The sequence below is a fragment of the Nuphar pumila genome, chromosome 9 (genome assembly GCF_984573655.1).
Source record: "Nuphar pumila chromosome 9, dmNupPumi1.hap1.1, whole genome shotgun sequence".
Lineage (NCBI taxonomy): Eukaryota > Viridiplantae > Streptophyta > Magnoliopsida > Nymphaeales > Nymphaeaceae > Nuphar > Nuphar pumila.
This window is the reverse complement of record NC_143257.1, coordinates 1,215,856-1,237,657: the sequence shown is the minus strand read 5'-3', so window position 1 is coordinate 1,237,657 and position 21,802 is coordinate 1,215,856. Positions and strand designations below refer to the sequence as shown.

The window sequence follows — 21,802 nt, the reverse complement described above, 5'->3', positions numbered from 1 at the left end:
GAAAAGGTGAGTGAAACTGGAACGCACCGAACCAGTCAAACCGGTTTGCATCGCTTGAACATGACTCATTTGTGATTGATTCGGCAGAACTTGAACCATTGAAGTATCCAGTGAATTTAAGCTAGGTGCAAGACAACTCCGTGAAGGTTGAAACCCATCCCGTGGAACAACATATCTGTGATGCTCAGATGGTTGAACCATTCTCCCTCTTCGATAGAGAATACATTTTAGCTGAAACAAAGGAAAATCGGCCAATAGTCTCACCGACCAGCAGCCATCCCAGCCACTCTGAGGGTTATGCAGAAGCAGGGTAACTGCTCCCCACTACGATCGATTCTAGTGGTGGCCCACGTAGCACCCCAATTGAAGAGTGTGGACCAGTCAAGGTTAAACAGCGTCTAGGTTGGAGTTTAGGGCCCACCAAAGTTGACCTCCCCTCCCACATCAGATGGAACATCGACTCTCCCAGTTAATCGGGGGACTACAATAGAGTTTACATGTGCTACCAAGGAACCAATAATGTGTTGTCAGTATCGGTATCGGTCTGAATTGTTGGGCTGTCGATTCAGTTGTATCAACTCATACCGATATTCAGCTGTATCGGCCGATACAGATATTGTATCAGCTAAAAAATAATAAAAAACTATTTCATGTCAATCATAAAGTGACACATGTTAAAACAATTTAAAAATAATATTAAATAATATTTTTTAATATTTTTTATATTTATTAAAAATGAGTTGAATCTGTCTTGAATGCATCAAAATTCTGTCGATATGATATGTATCTACAGATACAGGCCAATACGCATCGATACTGATTAACATTGCAACAAACGCTATGAACCTGCCCCCTGACGACGCTGTTTCCTCGACCATGTCCCTTTCCAATGAACCGGCCAAAGCTCGCTAACGATACAAAGCCTAATTATGACAAAATACAAGAATACCCCTATAAAGAATGAAATGTACATGTTCAAAGTAAGAGGGGTAGCACACAAAATAGTCATACATATATTACATCAATCTTAACAAGAACCACCACTTGAGCTCACCAGTAATCTCTGCAAGAGCACAGGCCATCCATGAAATGATGAAACCTACTGGCATCTCGAACGATGATTTCCCTCCTAACGATCTTAGAAATGCATTTGATAGCAAGATGGCAATCATGGCAAACACAGAGGTTCTTCATAACCCTGATTGGAGAATCAACCAGCACATTTAGAAGCCCAAACACAATTGCAAGCTTCTCACTGTGGTGTGCCAGGCAGAATTCCTTCTCTTCAATGTCCATATCATGCAAAACTGAACTTGTATCAGGCACATACCCAGATGCCTTCATCTCAACCATTAAATTCTTCATACATTCATCAATCTCCCTCCATTGAGGATTCGTTCTATCCCCCATACAAAACCGATAAACTTGGTTCTTCATTTCCAGCCAACTTATTCCAGGCTCTTTCTTCACATTTGATTCCCTCATGGCATTCCTAACTTTGGTAACATCCTCCCATCTATTTTCAGCTGCATGAATGTTTGAAAGCAAAACATATGGAGCAGAATCTTGAGGATCCAACTGAAGAACAACCTCTGCAACCCGTTTTCCGACCTCTGTATTCCTATGAATCTTATATGCAGATAATAAAGTCTTCCAAATGACTGTATCAGCTTTTACAGGCATCGATCGAATCAATGTCTCAGACTCATCCAAATCACTCGATCGGCCAAGAAGATCAACCATACAAGTGTAGTGTTCCAATTTTGGCACCAACCCATACTTCTCCTTCATCAATTTAAAGTACTCCTGCGCTTCCACCTTTAGTCCACTGTGGCTACGGTCATAGAGGAGATTGAAGAAAGTTACGGCATTCGGCTTCATCCCTTCCTTCTCCATCTTATTAAACAGCTCAATTGCATCTATTCCACGTCCATGGAATCCAAATGCAGCAATCATCGAGCTCCACAGAACCACATCAGCATCCACAAACCCATAAAACGATTTGATCGAATCGTCCAAACACCCACATTTTGAATACATGTTGACTAGTGAACTTCTCACCGATACAACCAAATTTGCACCAACCTTGATCACGTGGGCATGAACCTGCCGTCCTTGCCCAAGTGTTGCAAGCTCAGAACAAGAACTGATAACACTCAATAAGGTGACACAGTCAGGTTTGAACCCTTTACCCCTCATCCAATTGTTGTGTTCCAACACTTTCTCAGCATACCCACTCTGTGCTCGTCCTGCTATGACTGTGTTGCAGAAAACAACATTCTGCACAGGCATCTCTTCAACAACCAACTCTCCCCCATAAACATATCCGTGTTTGATGTACATATTGGCGAGCAATCTCCCAACGCAAACATCCCATTGAAATATGGATTTAATCAAAACAACATGAATCTGCTCCCCCTGCCTCAGCTCTAGCAGTTCAGCGCACCCTTTAGGAACGCTTCCATGAGTGAGCTGATCAGACATGATACCCATCTTCAGCATTGTCACAAAAAGCCATAACGCTTCTTCTTGATGCTCATACTTCACCAGCCCGGTGACCATCACGTTCCAAGATGCCGAATTTCTCTCAGGCATTTCATTGAAAACTTCTTGTGCAAGATCCAAGTTGTCGTTCTGCACGTACGCACCTAACATTATATTGAAAGACATGATATTTGGACGAGGCATAACATCGAACAATTCGCACGCCTGTTGTATTCCACCGCATTTGGAGTACATATTGAGAAGATGATTGCTGAGAAATCGATCGGAGGAGAGGCCCCTCGTGATTATAAGGGAGTGCAATTGCATTCCCTCCGAGAGGGACTGATTGGGCACGCACCTTTGAAGGAGGTGAGAAACCAACCTCGGGTCTGCCCAAAGCTCAATGAATTCTTCTCTACTCTTGATGGATTTGGGGGGGGTTCGAGTGGAGAGGGAGCGACCAAGGAGGGTGTTAGGATTCTTGCATTTGGAGAGAAGGCTCCGCACCATCAAAGGAAGTTTACCGGCCACTGCCAAATAAGAGAAACACAGAGAGAGGTTGTTGGAATTATGTGGCCATAAGTACAAAAGTATATAAAAGTTGAAAGGACATGACTGTTGAGGAAAATCAACGTAACAGTCAAAAGACACAGGTGAATGGTTGTGTCTTCTAAGTCTGTGCTTGATTAACGTTCGATTTGCAGTTTGCACAGTCGTGTCTGCACCAAATCCTCATTTTGCACAATTATCAAACAGAGAAATTAGCGAAGAGCTAAGTTAATTAACCTTTTTTAGGCATTATGCCAAACAGGACCGTCCACTGTAGCTTTCTTTTTACTGCCTCCTTTACGCATTTTGAATAACATATAGTATGCAGGTTTTCCTGAACACGGTGTATCTCATCTTTGAGGCTTGTTTTAGAACCCTCATAAGCAAACATGTAGTGTGCAGAAAGGACTCTGCACACTAAACCCTCGATGAGAATAAAGGAGAGGGGATATACCTATTGGAAAGAAGCCCTGTTTTCTGACTTTGATAATCAGAAAACCCCGTCGACTGTTTAAGAGAGAGAGAAAGAGATAGAGAACGCACAATATGGAAAGAGAGGAAAGAGCATCGTGGTGGTTGGTGTCGTCAGTCACCACAATTTCATTGCTCAAATCCCTCTTAGTTTTGGTACCAACAAGCAAAATCTACACTATAAATTTTGCTCTGCACATAAGAGGAAGAGAGTGAGCAAACAAAAGGAAAAGGAAAAAAGCATCTATAAGCAAAGACTCTTGGGCGGATGTAAGAGAGAGATTTTTCATTTAACATAAAGATTAGGCTTTTCCGGCAAGAATCTGACTAGAGACAGCCCGAATCTGCATCATATACTCGTCGTGATATTACACTATTTGAAGTTGTGTCGGTGTTGCCATAAGACCGGCTGTTTTCGTCAGTGTGATAAGTGGTTCCAACGATGACTCAGTAAAATCACAGGAGAGCCGCCGGCCGAGTTCCACCATTATCGGGTAGCCAAGCCGGAGAAGGAAAAAGGAAGAAGAAGGGTCGAGAAGAGAGAGACCCTTTTTCGTTCTTTTCGTTTAAAACTTCAAAGAGGTCCTTTTTGTGACAATCTCAGTAATAAACTATGATAATTACATCTCAGTGATTAATATTCTAATTATTTCATAAAAGGCTTTGTCATTATAAAGCGGGGTTTTCTTTTTCTAAAAATTCCAGAAAGATATCAGAAATAGCAGAACAAGTGTCTTATTTATTAAAATAGCAGAACAGGTTTCAGCTTACCTGATTTACAGAGCAATCCAATAGCCCTTTCTTAGAAATACAGAAAAGAGGTCGGATTGTTCTCAAAGCCTCAAAAAGGAGAATTCTTTTTTATTGAATAACATGTTTAATCATTACAATTGCATGCTACTACTTGCTATTGTGATGAATCTCATGTTTAAACTTGTTTATTATTATTTGTTACATATTTTTTTATATTTACATGGAGAACGCACCCGGATCATAGGCCTAGCCGCGCTGGCTTTGTCTGCCGTACTTATGGTCATTGTTCTAACAACCTAAAATTTTGTGGAATTACTCCTTGTCCCCAAGTTTGGGTGAGATGACACCCACGGGATTTGAAGCTAGATGGCCTGCCTAGCAGCCTAAGCCCCATCTCACTACCGCAAACCCCTTTGGGCTATTTGACACCATCAAGTGTGATGGAATAGAAAAATAAAACTCTCAAAGAGCATATCAAATTGATTTTTATTAAATGACTTGGGTTTTGTCTTAAGACATAATACATGATTTTGATACGTGATATTTTACTTTGCATATATTAATAAATAGATATACCCGAGAAAAGATGGAGCTGAATTTAGTTTAGCTTTGGTATAAAGATAGTCATCTATAAATAATGATAAATAATCATCACAAATCACGTTTCCTATCATTTTTTAAAGGCTTTGTACGTAAGTGTTGTGGTCAATGAGTGATTATTAAATTAATATGATGATTGATTTTAAGCAATGAGGCATGTTTGAAATTTTAAAATATGTTTATTTCATTTAATGTTTTAATTGATACACAATGGATCCATGGATTTTTAAAACTTTAATTTCTTACCTATATATAAGTGAAGATGTGTTTTACAAGGACAAAAGCACTATTTGCAGAAAATGAAAAGGTCATGAAAAAGTCATAAGAGACCCGACTAATTTATACATATTAACTGATAAAATTCACCATGATGAGACTGAAAATATAATTCTTGAGATGTTATGTTGAGAAATTCTTGGTAAATTTAAGGGAGGGAGGGAGGGAGGGGTAGTGTGCCCTTTAAAAAGAGAAGAAAGTCAAGTCTTTTGGAATTTAGACATTTCAAAGTAGTAGAACAACAAGTTTGCCATTAAAAAAAAAAAAAGGAACTGTGAGAGAGAGGTGTGTAATATAAAAGTAACTGGATAAGTACACCCATCCCGATGTCTCAAACAAATATTGGTGGACCCATGGGTTTGGGTTGGGTCCAAAATATAGACTCAGTGAAAACGGGTCATGTCTTGGGTATTGTAAATGAACACCCAAACTCAATCTGATTATGTAGCCAAACCCAAATGGTTTGCCGTATTTTAAAACCGATCTGACCTGAACCTGACCCCATTATGTATCCATACCTGCTTAGTACTCGACCCAACTATATAGCTTAACCGACTTGTAGCTAAACCTGCTTCATACTCAATCCATCTGATAATTTGTACTATATATTCAATTAAACATTTATAGATCTTGATAAATTTACAATTAATATGCATTGCATTTTTTTTATACAACAACGCCTTCATCCCAAACAATTGGGGTCGGCGATATGAACCAAAAAGAAAATCATTTTGTGTCCTCCACATGAATTCTTCTCCTCCAATCATTTCTATCCAATGTCATGTCCTCGGTGAGGTTCAAAGCATTCATATCTTTTCTTATCATCTCCATCCAAGTCTTCTTAGGCCTACCCCGACCTCTTTTGGCTAATATATTTTTCCATTTCTCCATCCTTCTAACCGGAGCATCATTAGGCCTTCGCCGAATATGCCCAAACCATCATAAATGATTCTCACTCATCTTATTTTCAATGGATGCAACACCTACCTTCTTACGTATTTTCTCGTTCTGAATCTTATCTTTTAGTGTCTTTTCACACATACATCGAAGCATACGCATCTCAGTTACACTCTTTTTTTTTAATATGATGTCTCTTGGCAGCCCAACATTCTGTACCATATAGTAAAGCGGGTCTAATTGTCCCCTTCAACCGCAATGGCATTCTACGATCGCACAACACTCCAGTTGCACTTTTCCATTTCATCCACCCAACCTTAATCTTATGATTTACATCTCCATCAATTTCTCCATTCTTTTGAATGATAGATCCCAAATATTTGAAACAATCATCCACCAGTATTTCTTGCTCACCAAGCTTCACTACACTCTCCTCACTACTTCGTTGCTTACTAAACCGACATTCCATATATTCTGTCTTACTCTTACTCAACGTAAAACCTCTTGCTTCCAAAGTTTGCCTCCATAATTCTAACTTAGCATTAACCCCAACTCTAGACTCATCAATGAAAACAATATCATCAGCAAATAACATATACCACAACACATTTTCTTCAATTGATCTCGTAAGTTCATCTATCACTATAGCAAAAAAGAAAAGGGCTTAATGCAGATCCTTGATGCAACCCAACCGTTATAGGAAAATTGTTTGTCACCCCTCCACAAGTGCGGACATTGGTTACTACTCCTTCGTACATATCTTTAATTATATTAATGTACTTGAGAGAGATACCTTTCTGCATCATTGTCCACCAGAGAACATCCCTAGGTACTCTATCGTATGTCTTCTCCAAATCAATAAAAACCATATGCAAATCTTTGTTTCTCTCTCTATATCTCTCAATAAGTTGTCTAAGAAGATGTATAGATTCCATAGTTGATCTTCTAGGCATAAAACCAAATTGATTCTCCGATATCATGGCAACCTTCCTCAACCTATACTCAATCACCCTCTCTCAAAGTTTCATAGTATGACTCATGAGTTTTATGACACGATAGTTTGTGCAATCTTGTATATCACCCTTATTCTTATAGAGAGGCACCAAAGTACTCTTCCTCCACTCATTAGGCATCTTATTTGTAGGACAAATCTTGTTAAAAAGATTTGCCAACCATACTAAATCTTTCTCACTCAAGCATTTCCAAGCCTCGATAGGTATACCATCCGGGCCAACTGCCTTTTTGGATTGCATTTTCTTCCAAGCCTCTGCAATTTCTTGCTTTTGAATCTTGCGCATGAAGTCACGATTCATCTCATGAAAAGAAATGGAGAAGTCTTCAAGATCCTGGGCATGCCTTCCATTAAATAGCTTATCAAAATAATATTTTCATCTCTCCTTAATCTCCTCATCTTTAACTAAAACCCTTTGCATTTCATCTTTGATACATCTAGTCATACCCAGATCCCTCGATTTTATATCTCTCATCTTTGCAAGCCTATAAATATCCTTTTCGCCCACCTTAGTATCCAACTTGTCATAGACCTCCTTATATACCTTATCCCTCGTGTTTCGAATTACTTTTTTAGCTTCCTTCTTTGCTACTATATACTTCTCCAAATTCTCATTATCACGACTCTTAGATTTCTATAACACTCTCTTTTAACCTTAATGGCTAATTTAACATCTTCATTCCACCATAATGTATTCTTACCTAGCGGTGCACCGCCTTTAGACTCACCCAAAACCTCATTCACCACCTTTCGCATGCAACCCGTTATCTTATTCCACATTGATTCTGCATCCTTCTCGAGACACCAATTAGCTTCCTTAGCTACTTGTTCTACAAACATTCCTTGTTTAGTTCCTTTCAGTGCCCACCACTTAATTTTAAGATCTATCATATGTCTATCCTTTTTGTGGTATTTTCTAATTTTAAGATCTAAAATTAAGACTCTATGATGTGTAGCTACACTTTCTCCCGATATAACCTTACAATCGATGCAACAACCCCTATCTCTCTTTCTGAGTAGAAAAAAATCTATCTGACTCTTATTAACCCCACTTTTAAATGTTACTAGGTGAGACTCCCTCTTCCTAAACCACGTGTTGGCTAAGATCAAATCATAGGACAAACCAAAATCTAGAATCCTTTAATTCATTTATTCATACTTCCTATTGCCCTTTTGTCAACTTATCAGATTGTAGTTAATCCCAAAATAATACTGGAAAACTCATTGAATTTGATACATTTTGAATATGATATATTATTGGTTTTTTGTTTCAACGTAAAATGTTTGTTAATACCCAACCCCAAAAAAATGGGTCGATTAAAGGCTCAACCCAGTTATACCCAAACCCATTAGCCCATATGGGTCCACAGCTTCTAGTTATACCAGAACCCAAACCCAAACTTGAATTAGATTGGATCGGGTTTGGATCTTTTAGACTTGATTTAAAAATGGATCTGATAAAAAGCAACCTGAACCTACACCCCTATTTAATTCAATGTAATTTAATTTAAAAAATTATATGTTTTCAATATACGTAACACATTCTATTTTTGAATAAAAATCAACCAATGCCAAATAAATTCATATTTCCATTCTTTGGACACATAACAAACCTGTCATTTAGAAAAAACTTATAAAGAGCCAAATTTGTAGCCTCAACTGCCCTTGCTTATGCTTTTATAAGATTTAAGTTAGTTGGTAAGCTTTTGATTTTTTTTTTTACTCAAAGAAACCGCACCAGGACCAGAGAGCTAGCCGCACTGGCTCAGCCTACTATACTAATAAGCTTTTGATTTGTTATCATACAATTTTAATAAATAGCTGATTTCATTAGCCCATATGGGTCCACTGTTTCTACTTATACCGGAACCCAAACCCAAACTTGAATTAAATTGGATCAGGTTTGGATCTTTTAGACCTGATTCAAAATCTGATCTGATAAAAAGCGACCTGAACCTACACCCCTATTTAATTCAATGTAATTTAATTTAAAAAATTGCATGGTTTCAATGTAAGTAATACATTCTATTTTTGGAAAAAAAATCAACCAAAGACAAACAAATTTATCTTTCAACACATAACAAACCTGTCATTTAGAGAAAACTTATAAAGAGCCAAATTTGTAGCCTCAACAGACCTTGTTCATGCTTTTATAAGATTTAGGTTAGTTAATATGCTTTTGATTTTTTTTTTACTCAAAGAAACTGCCCCAGGAGCAGAGACCTGGCGGCGCTGGCTCAGCCTACCATACTAATAAGCTTTTAATTTGTTAGCATACAATTTTAATAATTATCTGATTTCATTATTTTGTTATTTGCAAATAATTATAAGTCTAGAATACCAATCTTATGAAGACCTCAACTGAAACCCAAACCGAGAATACGGAAACCTGTTAATTCATATGGGTCTACTTTTTTCAGACATACCCAGATCTGAACCTGAACCAAAATGGGTCTATTAAAAACTCAAACCGAATATACCCAACCTGATACATACCCGAACCTGTTAACCCAAAGTTTATAGGTGTACCCGAACCCGTTAACCCAATGTTTATAGGTGTACCCAAACCCAAATGAGATTGGGTCGGGTCTTAATATTAAACCCGATTCAAAATTGAGTCTGATAAGACCCAAGCCGAACCCGACCGGTTACACCCCTAGTTTTCAGCAGGACTGGCTCTGGATCGGGCTGGCCCAATGTCCTCGAAGATTGGCTTAAAAGAAAGCAACTGTATTAATAATTCAAGAACCTTGCTCAAGGGCCCAAAGGAACAGGTCATGACATCACCTGAGACCAAAGGCAACTTTGATTGTTTTGTGTCTCAGGTGATAAAAATAGAGGGGCCAAAACTGAATGGCTGTAAGGGGGGATCACCAATAATCTAATTTGGAGAATCTCTGCCATCCAAAAAAAAAAAACTACAAACTCCGATAATCGATCACGGTGACTTCATCTTCCGGGGCATCAAGATCTTGGTAACTGCATCAAAGAGAAGAGAAATGGGTTAATACTCTTTTTCTTTTCTGTTTTGATAGGCAAGCTGGGGTTAGTCCGACCCCCACCCGTTAAAAAACCATACCATTGGGATTTGAACTTGCAAAGTCCCAACACAAGGTGAAGTGCACTCACTGGTACTACCAGACAACCGGAGCCACCGTTGGTGGGTTATACTCTTTCTGTTTAAAAGATCATAAAATTACCAACGGGGCTCCGCTTCTGGTAGGAGCAGTTGGTGCACGTCACCTTGTGTTGGGACGTTGCAACTTAGAATCCCAATGGTATAGTTGTATAACTGGCAGGGGTCTGCCTAACCCCAGCTTTTTCCGTCAAAAAAAAAAAGATAAAATTTTCCAAGACTGAGAAGCCAATCGATCAAAGCGGGAAAGTTTAACACCAAACTAGAAGGAACAGGTAATTTTTCTGCATTAAAGGCACCCTACTCACCTCCTGATGCGTCGAGGATCCTGCCTGAAAGCTGGAGGGACAGAAATAATGGGAGCTGGACCAACAGCAGAGGGCCCTGGACGCCCCTTCCTAGCTCGTGGACCACCATTTCCTTCGTAAGGACCTGGACCACTTTGATCTCGCAACATCCGCATAGCAACATCGGGTGGGGCAGGAACAAACGGACCAAGGGGTCTGCAAAAGTGTCCCATACATATACATTAGATTGGCATGACAAACAAACTTTGGATACTCCTCACAAACAGAATTGCAAAAGTAGAAACAGCAAGCATACCCAGCACCCGGTACTGGCATTAAGATAGATGGTGGGGGCGGCATATCAGAATTAAAGGGCGGTGCACCACGCATCCCAGGGCTTCCGTAAGCATCATACCGTGGAGAATCAGGATTTCCCCCTTCTGGTCCACCAGACCGATAATCACGAGATGGCGAGTTCTCAGCTCTGTCATACCTTTCTCTTCCACTAACCCTATCAGCCCTGTCATGTTCCTTCCGACTGCCACGATCATCTCTTGGACGGGCCATCCCATCTGAACCAGGCTTCCGTCTTTGTGGCTTGTCTTTCTGCAAAAGCAGGGACATACAGGCAAAACAAAATCATAACTTGCAAAGGAGAGCTGAAAGTGTTTATTGCAATAAATTGAATGAAATCCACAAGCAAAATATACAAAGAACAAAAATGGAGAGTAGAAGCACAAGTTGAAAAAATTTACATGTTAAAGTTCCTAGGTCAGAACAAAACAAATTAACATCAGTAGATGATCGAAGTGTTGATTTCAAGTAAATTAATCATGCTAAACACATCTGCACAGTCATAATTTCAAAGAACACCGAACATTCAATAAAATAATTTATTTAGCACCGTGCCATATTTAGCATAGCACGGATGTATTACCCATATATATATACACACACACACTTTTTACCACAAAAGCAATGTACAAATGCATGAAAAAACTAAATAGTATGGAATAAAATGAAGTAATACAATCCACACCTTAATGTCATTAGTTACTAATACAAGGTGCTAAAGCATTATTTTAGCATGTGTTTCTCACAAAACATGTCACCAAGTTCCATTACAATCTTCCTATATGACTCATTAAAGATGAAAATCAGTGATCAATTGTTTGCAATATTCAATTAATTGTATTCCTTTATACCTTTTTGTATCCTATCTCAGGCAAGAGGAAAATGTCAATTGTAAAATTTCTAGATATATTCACCACGATCAAAGACTTGGAACTAGAATACGGAAGTTCAACACTCAAGGTTCATTAAGAAGTCTACAAATCCATCAAACATTGGAATTTGGAAAGGCACATGTATGACAATGGTGAGCTACTGAGCTGGCATATTCACAAGATGAGGCCACCAATGCCAGGTAAGTGCAAAAATGCATAAGGCTGAGAACTGCCCTTTTTCAGAAGCAACAAAGGATCATCGTTGATTACTTTGATCAGAACATGCATGTGCACAAACTGCCAATATCCATATTATATGGACATGAAAAATGTGCTAAAAGTGTAAAGTATGTCAAATTGTGAACAACAAGATAATATTCATCATAAGTCCTACCAGTGCAGGTTGTTGAAGAACAGGTGCGCCACCAGGTGCATCTGGATCACTGCAATGCCAAACACAATCACCCTTCAGTCTCCTAAAACTTGGCAATGGATCTTTATTCTTTACAGATAACACTACATGAGGTAAAACAGCAACTTACTTCATGTAGTTCTGAAAATAGAGATCCTCTCGAACTTTAGAAGTGAGTTCCATTGCAAGCTCAGGGTGCTTCAATTTTAGATGCTTGTGCACAAACTCTGCAGCATGGAAGAGTTTGGTGCAGCCTTTGGCTCCACATCCATATTTCCACCCATATTTCTCATCTCTGATTTTTCTGATCAAAGGATCCAAGGCTTCGATAGTAGCAGCATCAATCTTATCTTTTGCTGTCATTATTTCCAATGGATCCTGCCCTTGTAATCTTCCTTGCCAGAAAGTGTCAAGCTTCTTTTCCCACTCTATCCCTGATGATGCATTTGTTCCATTATAGCTTTTACTCTCTGCTCTTACATGTCGCAGGCCCTTAGGCTCACTAGTTTCAGTCATACCATAGTAATCCAAACTGTGGACTCTCCACAGATAAGTAAGAAGGGTATCCAATAGCTCGACACCTTCTAAGCCCTTGACTGTTGATAGACCACGTATAATTACAATAGGTCCCATGGATCCACCATGAGATTTTTCAACCTCCAGCTTGTCCTGATCCACGCTACTAAGGACATTGTCTTTGATTCCTTTTTCAGCATCGAGCTTCCGTACAAGTGACTGTGATTGTTCAACATCAGCTTGAATTCTTCTTGGTTCAGCACTAACTGGATGTGCCTTCGGGGCAGCTGAAAGAAGCTCATTTTCTTTGACAGAACCTCTACCATGGCGCCTTCTTTTGCCAGTGGCATCTGCTTCATCTTCTGAATTTGGCTCACTTGCAGGTCCAGATTTATTTGATAAAGCAGTGACACCTGGACCACTGATACAATAACAACAGAATGTCAGAAAAGGTAGGAATGCAGTAATTCACCTGAAAACTGAAAAACCCAGCAACAAATTAGATGTCTTACATGTCCGCTGTTCCACTCGTCAAATCCAACAAAAAATCCTTTGCAATAACCCTTGCACTTTCATTTCTCCTGATAACAAAAGATGAAACACTTTCAGAACTAGACCATGCTAAAAAAAATTGACACATTTTGTCATACCGCAGACATTGTTCCTAAAACAAAGCAGTGCAAGAATATAAGAAGAAAAGCTGACCTTTCAATAACAGTGAGTAAGTTTGTTGGATGATATTTGTCTCTCAACCTACATTTTGACAAAACAATAAACATAAGAATGCAGAATGCATACAACGAACAAAATGCTACTCCGGTGCATGAAGAAGTACCATTCTTCATCCTTGTGAGCATCAAAAAATGAGCCCTTTTGAGTTGAGATATACTCTGACCGGTATTCTTCATACCTAGTTGATGACAATAAATCTTTAAATCAATATTGTTATAGCAGAATTAGAAAATAATCATAATAATAATAACAAAGGTTATTGCAGTATTCCATATAAGCAAAATGTAATAAACGGCTCAATACCTCCTCTCTGCTTCAGCAGGTAGGATATCATCTTCAAGCTCTTGGATGAACTGCTTATAAGACATCAAACCTTCCCTGATAATGGCATTAAATTAACATCACATGCTATAGAAACAAATTTGCAATCCAAAATGCATAAAAAGACCTATCTCTACTAAGTGAACCAGCATAAATACGATCTTGACCTTTCCCAATAGACAATAAGGGGAACAAGATCCTATCAATACATCATCAAGCTACCAAGCATAACCAACCTAATAAATCTGAAGAACATGAAAACACAGGGCTTCAGATATGAGGGGAAAAGGGAAAAAAAACTCATCTTCAATCACAAAAAAATATTACAAAAAGAAACTTTACCTCACACTAAACAAGCTCTAAAGAAGCACAACAGATTCTTCTTAGAAATTGTATCATGTATTGCTTGCCTTATTGTAATTCTCAATCCATAAACCATTAAAGCATGTTCCATGTGGTACACAAGCCAAACTTCATTACTAATTTTAAACATACAAGAAGCACAATGAATTCAATAATGGCTGCATGCAACATAGAAACCATATGCAGAGATTCCATCAGTCAACTGAATTATAAGTGGAAAACGAGCAACAGATACTATGCCAGGTGGAAATTTAACTTAAACTGGCTGATAATGTGTTTGGTGGATCATATGCTACAGTGAGATTCAGACGGTATTTTTTGGCATTCCTATAATAACCGAAAAACCTCCTCAAGTCACTAGTGTTTGACTGCCAAGACAGACTTTCATGTGAGCTGCCAGCCTTTTCCCTTCATGTTGCTAAAACTCATGAGCTGGTATTTGGAAATTGGCAGCAAAAGGTCATCTTTCCAACAAATGCCACAGTTTTTAGAATTAGCAATCATAAAAGAGTAGTGAATATATTCTCATCTATGTTACCGCGGCATGTCATTTTAGCTGTCATACCCATGGCGACACGGGTACAGGTACCAGGTGCAGTGCAGGTACGCTTGGTACCTGAACCTCAGGAAAAAAACAAAAAACAACCCCCCCCAACCTCCTCGAAACCATCAACTCTCTCTGGTCTCGCTCTCCCCCCTCTCTCTCTCATCTTCCCCCTCTTTGTCTCCCTCTCTCTCGATTCCCCTCTCTGTCTCCCTCTCTCTTGTCTTCCCCGACAGAGAGGGGAATCAAGAGAAAGAGGGAGACAAAGGGGGAACACGATAGCCAAAGGGGGGAAGCGAGACCAGGGAAAGAGAGAGAGAGAGGGAGGGGGAAAACGAGAGCCAAAGATAGGGGGGAGAGCGAGAGAGTACCTCCCCTCTTCTTCTTCTTCGTTGCGCTGCAACAAACAAAGAGCTTAGTTGTCAAAAGTTGTGCCTAGGCTCCGCCTAGGTTGGATAGGCGTAGGGACATCACCTAGGCTTATGGGTCTAAGCTGTAGGGCCTTTTTTTATCTAGGTTGTGCCTAGGCTGTCCCCACCTAAGCCGTAGGGACATAGTTGTCATGTTTTTTTTAAGTTTTTTTGTCTCTTTTATTTCTTTTTTTCTTTTTCTTCCTCCCGCCCCAAAAGCTTTCTTTTTTTATTCTCTCCTTTAATCCCTCCACTTAGTTGTCAAAGGGAGAGCCTAGGCGGCCTTGGCGAGGTAGTCGCTCGGTCTGATGCGCAATTGCACACACATATATGTTTTCTGAATAAATGTATATAATTATATATATTAACATATCATAAACATATATTATAAATTTACAATATTATGTGTTTATATTATATATAATTATATATATACGCATATTTGTACTTAATTCATATATAATCTATAAGCGTAGGAGTTATCTATTTGACTGCTTTTATGTAATATAATTGTTTTACAGTGTTTGACAACATGTTATTATTTGTCTATTGCTTATTGTTGATTGATTTTATGTTGTATACATGTTTGTTATTAATGTTAGTAGTTTGTTTACATATTTTGTATTTTTTTTAAATTTTTTATTTGAGATACCGCCTAGACCTCACCTAGTCTTTTTCGCGGTTCACCGCCTAGGCTCCGACTAGCGCCTTTGACAACTAAGACAGAGAGAGAGAAGGAAAACTGGAGAGAGAAGGGGGGAAGGGTCACGCTTTTCCCTTTTTTATAACTTGGTTAAACCAAGTTGGTTTCGTTGACCCAGTTTGGACAAATTCAAACCTGGTCAACGAAGCTAAAAAAGATCTTTAAAAAACAACTCTCTCTCTCTCTCTCTCTCTCTCTCTCTCTCTCTCTCTCTCTCTCTCTCTCTCTCTCTCTCTATATATATATATATATATATATATATAGAGAGAGAGAGAGAGAGAGAGAGAGAGAATCATGTCCATGTACCCTCATTTTTTGAAATTGCCGTGGTGTACCCTCCGTACCCAGGTGACATGGATTCTCATATGGTTCTAGTAACACTGCCTAATAATTTTCTTAGTTTTTATATCATTAATAAAGTGCATTGTGTTGGTTTAACAAGTGTTATAACTTATAATAGTATGTCCAGCAGCTCCAGCATATAAGATACCTACACAACAAGCCTAGAAAGTGCATCCTGTTCTAGGGTGAAAACAAACTCAATACATAGGCCTTACTATGATGACCAGGCCTAAGTCTATAAGCCCAGTGTACCAAGCCTGGGCCCGAGCAATTAGAAAAAGACATAGTTATGTTGCAATTTATTTTTAGTAACCTTTATCCCACAATGCAGAGTAAAATATACTCATCCTCTATAATTCAAGAGATCCTACCCTCATGTACCTGGTTTTCTGTGCACCTGGCAACATGCAACCTGCAACCCATGAACCAAAGGCCCAGCCTACCACAATGTGGTCTGACAGACTTTATGGGCCAGACCAATTCAAGGTTAGGTTATGCCTGTCAGGGCCATTTACTTAACAGGATGGACCATTGAGAACCTCTGCCCAGCCTGCCCAATACCCTGTCTGCTTGCAACATAGAAATGGGCAATTTAACTTAGGCATGGCCAATTATTCTTAAAGATGGGACATGTATGTAGACATGGGAAAGATATTAATGATCTAATACTGAGCCATTTATAGAAGATAAGTAAAAGCTAGTACTACACCTATGAAAAGGCATTCAACGAGCTTTGTAATTAATCTCAGGTTTAGATCATCAAGTGAGATACTAAAATCAGAGAAGGAACAGAGTTGCAAATCAGCTCGGAATACAGATAACCTGTCAGGCCCATAACTGAAATACCTAAAGCCTAAACATGCCTCAATACCCAGCTTAAGACCATCAAAAAACAAGCCCCAACTAAAAAGGGCCCAAGTACTAAAACAGTTGGAGATCCCCTGTTGAGCAATATTTTTTTATGCATTCCTATCCTGGAACAATGCTAGCCATCAGAACATGCTGAATCTTCCAGACACCACATTAAATTTTATGGAAGATTCGAAGTGTTGGCATTATGATTATAAATTAGACTGGTCATATGTTCAGGGATTTGGGAGAATTCACTGTGAATCAGAAACCAAAAAACAAAAAATAGAAGTTATGATAGGCGCTGATGGGTTGAAGCCAGAAATCCTAAGATAGACAAATTCCAATGAAGACACTATGATTTTTAGACAAGAAAAGTCAATTACAGAAAACCATATAGTTCAAAGGCAAATGGACCAACAACATGCTTAAAATTGTTGATTTTCTTGAAATTTGAATAATACACTGAGAGCTGAAAAAAAAAGGAAAACAAAAATGAGAAAAGAAAAAAGATACTCATAGAGGGTCAAACAAGAACATGCAATAGTTTATCAAAATGTGGAAACGTTAAAATTCTCAATGATGTCCTGAGATGTCCAAAGATGAATATAAAATTTGTGCAGGCAGTCCTGAATCTGAAAGAAAACACACATAACCAGACATGCAAATTGTGAAGATTGAACTGGATCCAGGTGATGATGCATTGGATCCACAACACACCAGCCCACACGTTGAGATGGGCCCACATGCTATGAAGGAAAGTTCCAATATCAAGAATTGTTATCTTGGTGATTGCACAAGACAAGGAAACCTTGGTCACAAGACAACAAATGAGAAGGAAGGAAAAGAAAATTATTCAATAAAAAAGAATGAAAGAAAGCTTCACTCATCCTACAAGACTATTAATAGAAATATTTTCAATTATCCTTGTAATCAAGAGCAGTCTAACCTAAGTAGGAAACTCTTGTATCCAGCAAGTTTGCAAAATTCTATACATGTTGAAAACTTGAAATTATAAACAAGGGAGGACAAATCCTCTCTATCGTGTGATTGAGAGAGAGAGGTTCTATAGTGGACGTAGAACACGTTGAACCAAACCACACTAAATCATGTGCATTTGTGTGTGTGATTTGCATTTTTTCACAAATTAACTATAATTCTGAAAGAAAACACATACATAACCAGGGCACAAGTCAGCCCCAAGGGGTTTGGTGCAATGGAGGGGGCCGTGGGCACTAGACAGGTGTTTAGGGTTCCATTCCCATGAGTGTCAAACCCTTACATTAATGAGGGCAAGGGATAAGCCATTGCTCAGCCAAATCCAGGTGACTCCCTCGGGGCAAGGGGTGTGACACAGGTTTACACCATCGGGAAAGCAACCATAAGTACGGTAGGCTTAGCCAGCACGACTAGGTCTCTGATGCTGAGGGTGGTTTCCCCCATCCTTCATGGACAAAAAAAACAGGGCACAAGTCAAGTTTATGAATGCCTCAAGTGAAGTTTTCATCCAAGCATGAAATTAACTATAATTCAGAGCACCCAGTGAATTTGACAAAAATAAAGACTATGATACAAAAGATATAGTCTAAGAAATGAAACAGATAAAGAAATATTATGATGAGAATGGGAGAAAAATGTTGCAAGTTGGACCAGCACATATTATGCATTACATTGGAGAACAAGGGAATCCAAACCTCTGTGTAGCACCCATAATGTTTGAGCCATCACCAAAGTGTGAATCAGACCCATCTACATAAAAGTAATTCAAAATAAAAAAATGTTTACATCAACAACAAAAACCATTATCAACATTACCAGCTCAAGAAAATCAACCCATGTATTTGCAAATTTTGGATACAGCAATCCAATTTGAACAATCATCAACATGGTTAAATATTGGTTATACTATCTTGATAACCTGATCGATCTGCATGCCGTCCATGAGCCCTTTCATCATGATACCTGGGTCTTCCTCCCACTGCACCTCTATCATAACCTCCCATATAATCATAGCCAAACCTGCAATGAAATTCAAGATATAAATTTGTGAAAAAGGAAAAAAGGAGTATGCCATGATATGTATCCTTGATGCTGGATACAAAACACAGTCACTGTCCCATCCATTACAATAACAACCAGAAGGCAGAATTCACCATTCACTGAAAGTAGTGTACAGTTTATTCAAAAAATAGCAAAAAACACAGTTCTTAAACAGTGCTTAGAATGCATGAAGTGACTAAGCAAGTTGATCTAGCCATAGAAGAATTTGATTATTGCAGTTTTTAGCTGCTGCATTCAAAACCTCTTGCCACCACAAGATTCTTTAAATAGGGATAGGCCATTTAAGTTGACATGAAAAGGCAATTCTGAGTACAGCACCATCATGTGAAAACTATTCCATAGATAGGCGATAATTAGGTGATGATAAAGAAAACATTAGTGGACACCTTAGTAAAAGAATCTTCTCTAAACTTTCAAAGAATTAGGTTACAATGACAGCCATGGAAAACTATCCCGTCTTTACAGGTAAACCAACATCTACCAATTACACATACCCCTATGCATCAGAAGTTGGCGAACACTCTACTTCCCTCAAAAAGAGTATAATACCATTTTTTCCTGTGATGTCCTGTCCTTCAACTTGTTTGGTCCATGCAATTTGATGAAAACACCCCAAGCTAACTCAGAAAAAAATAATAAAAAAAGTAAAACATCCCAAGCCAGTTATGTGAAACCCTCCATAAGTACAAGCAGCGTCTTCGATCATTATAGTTCACAAATTGTATAAGCCATCACTCGAACAAGGCCTTTGCACTAAAACTGGCAAAAATGTTTTCTTTCTTCTTCTGGTTATTCCAAGTAACCAGGTCACTGCTAGCAATAAAACTAGCAGCAAGACCATGAATACCTATATAAAAGTAACAATTTGTACAGCCTATACATAGAAATTTAGATAGATGGAAGTAGAAACTTGTCAACAAAGCACCGATCCTTGTCTCTACGTCAATTCATTTCCCTACATATAATGACATCCTTTCATCTACATTATTTCCTATTTACTTCTTTATTTTTCTCTTGACAGGAGACATGGGTATGCCAAATGCCTACTTAGGTGCAGATAGACCATTGCCAAGGATTACTCTATTTCTTGCAACTTGTTTGTCTTTTCTTCTCAGGATGTTTGTTGTTTCTTTGGCAATTCTTAAATTATCGGTCCCTGCATTTCCATTTCCTAAGCCTTTTAACTTACCACAAAGAAACTATGCATCACTAAAAATGAACTCAATAGTAGCATTTACAATTGTAACTCGACATATAACCTGAAGATAACCCATTTTCTCTTTTTTTTTTCTCAACAGTTTGCTCCTCCACAAGAAAAAGGCTATCGTTCTAATTGGATCCTCATAGAACAAGTGCAATGCTTCAAAGTGCTTATTCCTCTGTGCTGCCAGAATTTTTTTTTAGTCAGTGGGAGACAAAGATGAATGGTGGATACCAACAGGATTGGAAACTGCATGTTGCAGAATCTTAAGCTATTTTTTAAAGTGTAAGCCATCACATATTTCAATCAAATGCTTCGATTCAATTGGGCTAGAGATAACATCAGTAGGTTCGTCCACAAACCACGTCAAACATGGAACGCGTTATTATTAAAAAAAAGTAAAATGGGGGTGGCATAATTCCACTGCCTAGTTTTATATCTTATACGTTTCTAACTTGCAAAAACAGGATCAATAAACAAAAGGAAATCAGAGGAACATCACTTCCGACCTATCCGCCTGCGCAATTAATCTATAGAGGCATTGATTGCCATGAAATCATGAATAAATAATCAATCAAACAGAAGAATTCGATAAAAATCTTACCTCCGGTCATCGGCACCAAAACCTCCCCTAGGGCTACTCCGACGATGATCGTATCCATCATCCCTCCGCGTGCGCTTAAACGGCGGAGAGGAATGGCGAGAAGGAGAGTGCCACCGCTCCCGTGAGGGGTACGGCGGAGAGCTGGGACTGCTGCGCCGCCTGTACTCCCGCTCCCGGTCCCTCGTCGAGGCACCGGCAGCCGCCGACGGCGACCGGCACCGCTCGTAGTGATCGCCTCGCCTGTTAGGGAGGCGGTCGTCCCGCTCATCCCTTCTCTCCCTGGAGTCCCTATCCCTCTTCCTCGGCGGCTCTTCCGAAGTTTTCTCCCTCCGCTTCGGCTGCTGCTCCCGCGACTGATCTAGGGTTTCCGGAGGCATATCCATTACCTCCGCCATTGAAGCAACTTCTACAGAATATCTGGACGCGCAGCAACAGTTTACAAATCCGGTAATAAGACGAAAATCGGAGATCGAAAGGAGAGAAATCGATGAGGGGAATGAAGCCTAAAGCCCGACGTTGCGGGTGCCCTACTTCGGTCGAAATGATAAGAACGCTTCCTTCGCTAGGGTTTCGGATGCCTTCCCTCCTCTTCTTCTTCTTCTTCTTCTTCTTCTCTCTCTCTCTCTCTGAGAGGGCGAAGGCGCCGAAGCGAACGAGTGATCACTGATCGCTCGAGCACACACCCAAAATGACATAAATGGTCTTTTAGGTTCGGGTCGGATGTAGAGAGTATTGAATCTGATACAAACGGATCTGAACTAATCGGAATTCGGATACGGGTTTGGAGAAGCCATTTGAATTTTGGATGCACTTTTACATGTATTTGGGTTAGGGGTATCAATGGGTCGGGTTTACCCAGACCCAACCCGTACCAAACTCTATAAGGTGAGGGTTTCTTTTGTAGTGGGTCCATTAGATCTAGGTCCGGACTCAGTACCAACATCTCAAATCAGGTCTAGGTCTGGTTCTACCTGGGTCCAAACCAAACCCACCCATTGACACCCCTAATTTGGATTAAGATAGACGAATTTGGATTCAGGATTAGCTTCATAT

At 39.3% G+C, this 21,802-nt stretch overlaps 1 protein-coding gene and 1 pseudogene across 1 annotated transcript; both read right to left on the bottom strand.

Moving 5' to 3' along the window:
- Window positions 1-1,050: 1,050 nt before the first annotated feature.
- Window positions 1,051-2,994, bottom strand: LOC149828153 (pentatricopeptide repeat-containing protein At2g41080 pseudogene; annotated as a pseudogene).
- A 6,510-nt stretch (window positions 2,995-9,504) lies between these two features.
- LOC149828152 (serrate RNA effector molecule-like) lies at window positions 9,505-21,348 on the bottom strand. Its single transcript, XM_090016774.1, has 12 exons — window positions 20,750-21,348; window positions 18,802-18,902; window positions 18,578-18,632; window positions 13,655-13,729; window positions 13,455-13,529; window positions 13,325-13,372; window positions 13,132-13,200; window positions 12,234-13,040; window positions 12,086-12,134; window positions 10,782-11,071; window positions 10,487-10,681; window positions 9,505-10,021 (listed from the first exon to the last, which is right to left on the bottom strand). Exons 1-12 carry the CDS (start codon window positions 21,142-21,144, stop codon window positions 9,961-9,963), a joined length of 2,220 nt encoding a protein of 739 aa, XP_089872900.1. The 5' UTR covers window positions 21,145-21,348; the 3' UTR covers window positions 9,505-9,960.
- Window positions 21,349-21,802: the final 454 nt, after the last annotated feature.

What these genes read in the sequence shown, in the direction of transcription:
- LOC149828152 (XM_090016774.1), bottom strand. Translation starts at nt 21,144, where the DNA reads ATGGCGGAGGTAATGGATATGCCTCCGGAAACCCTAGATCAGTCGCGG. An exon ending in TTACTCACTGTTATTGAAAG is followed by an intron (nt 13,201 to 13,324) that starts GTCAGCTTTTCT and finishes TTTTGTTATCAG; the next exon opens with GAGAAATGAAAGTGCAAGGG. An exon ending in TTCTTCAACAACCTGCACTG is followed by an intron (nt 11,072 to 12,085) that starts GTAGGACTTATG and finishes CTGCTTTTGCAG; the next exon opens with AAAGACAAGCCACAAAGACG.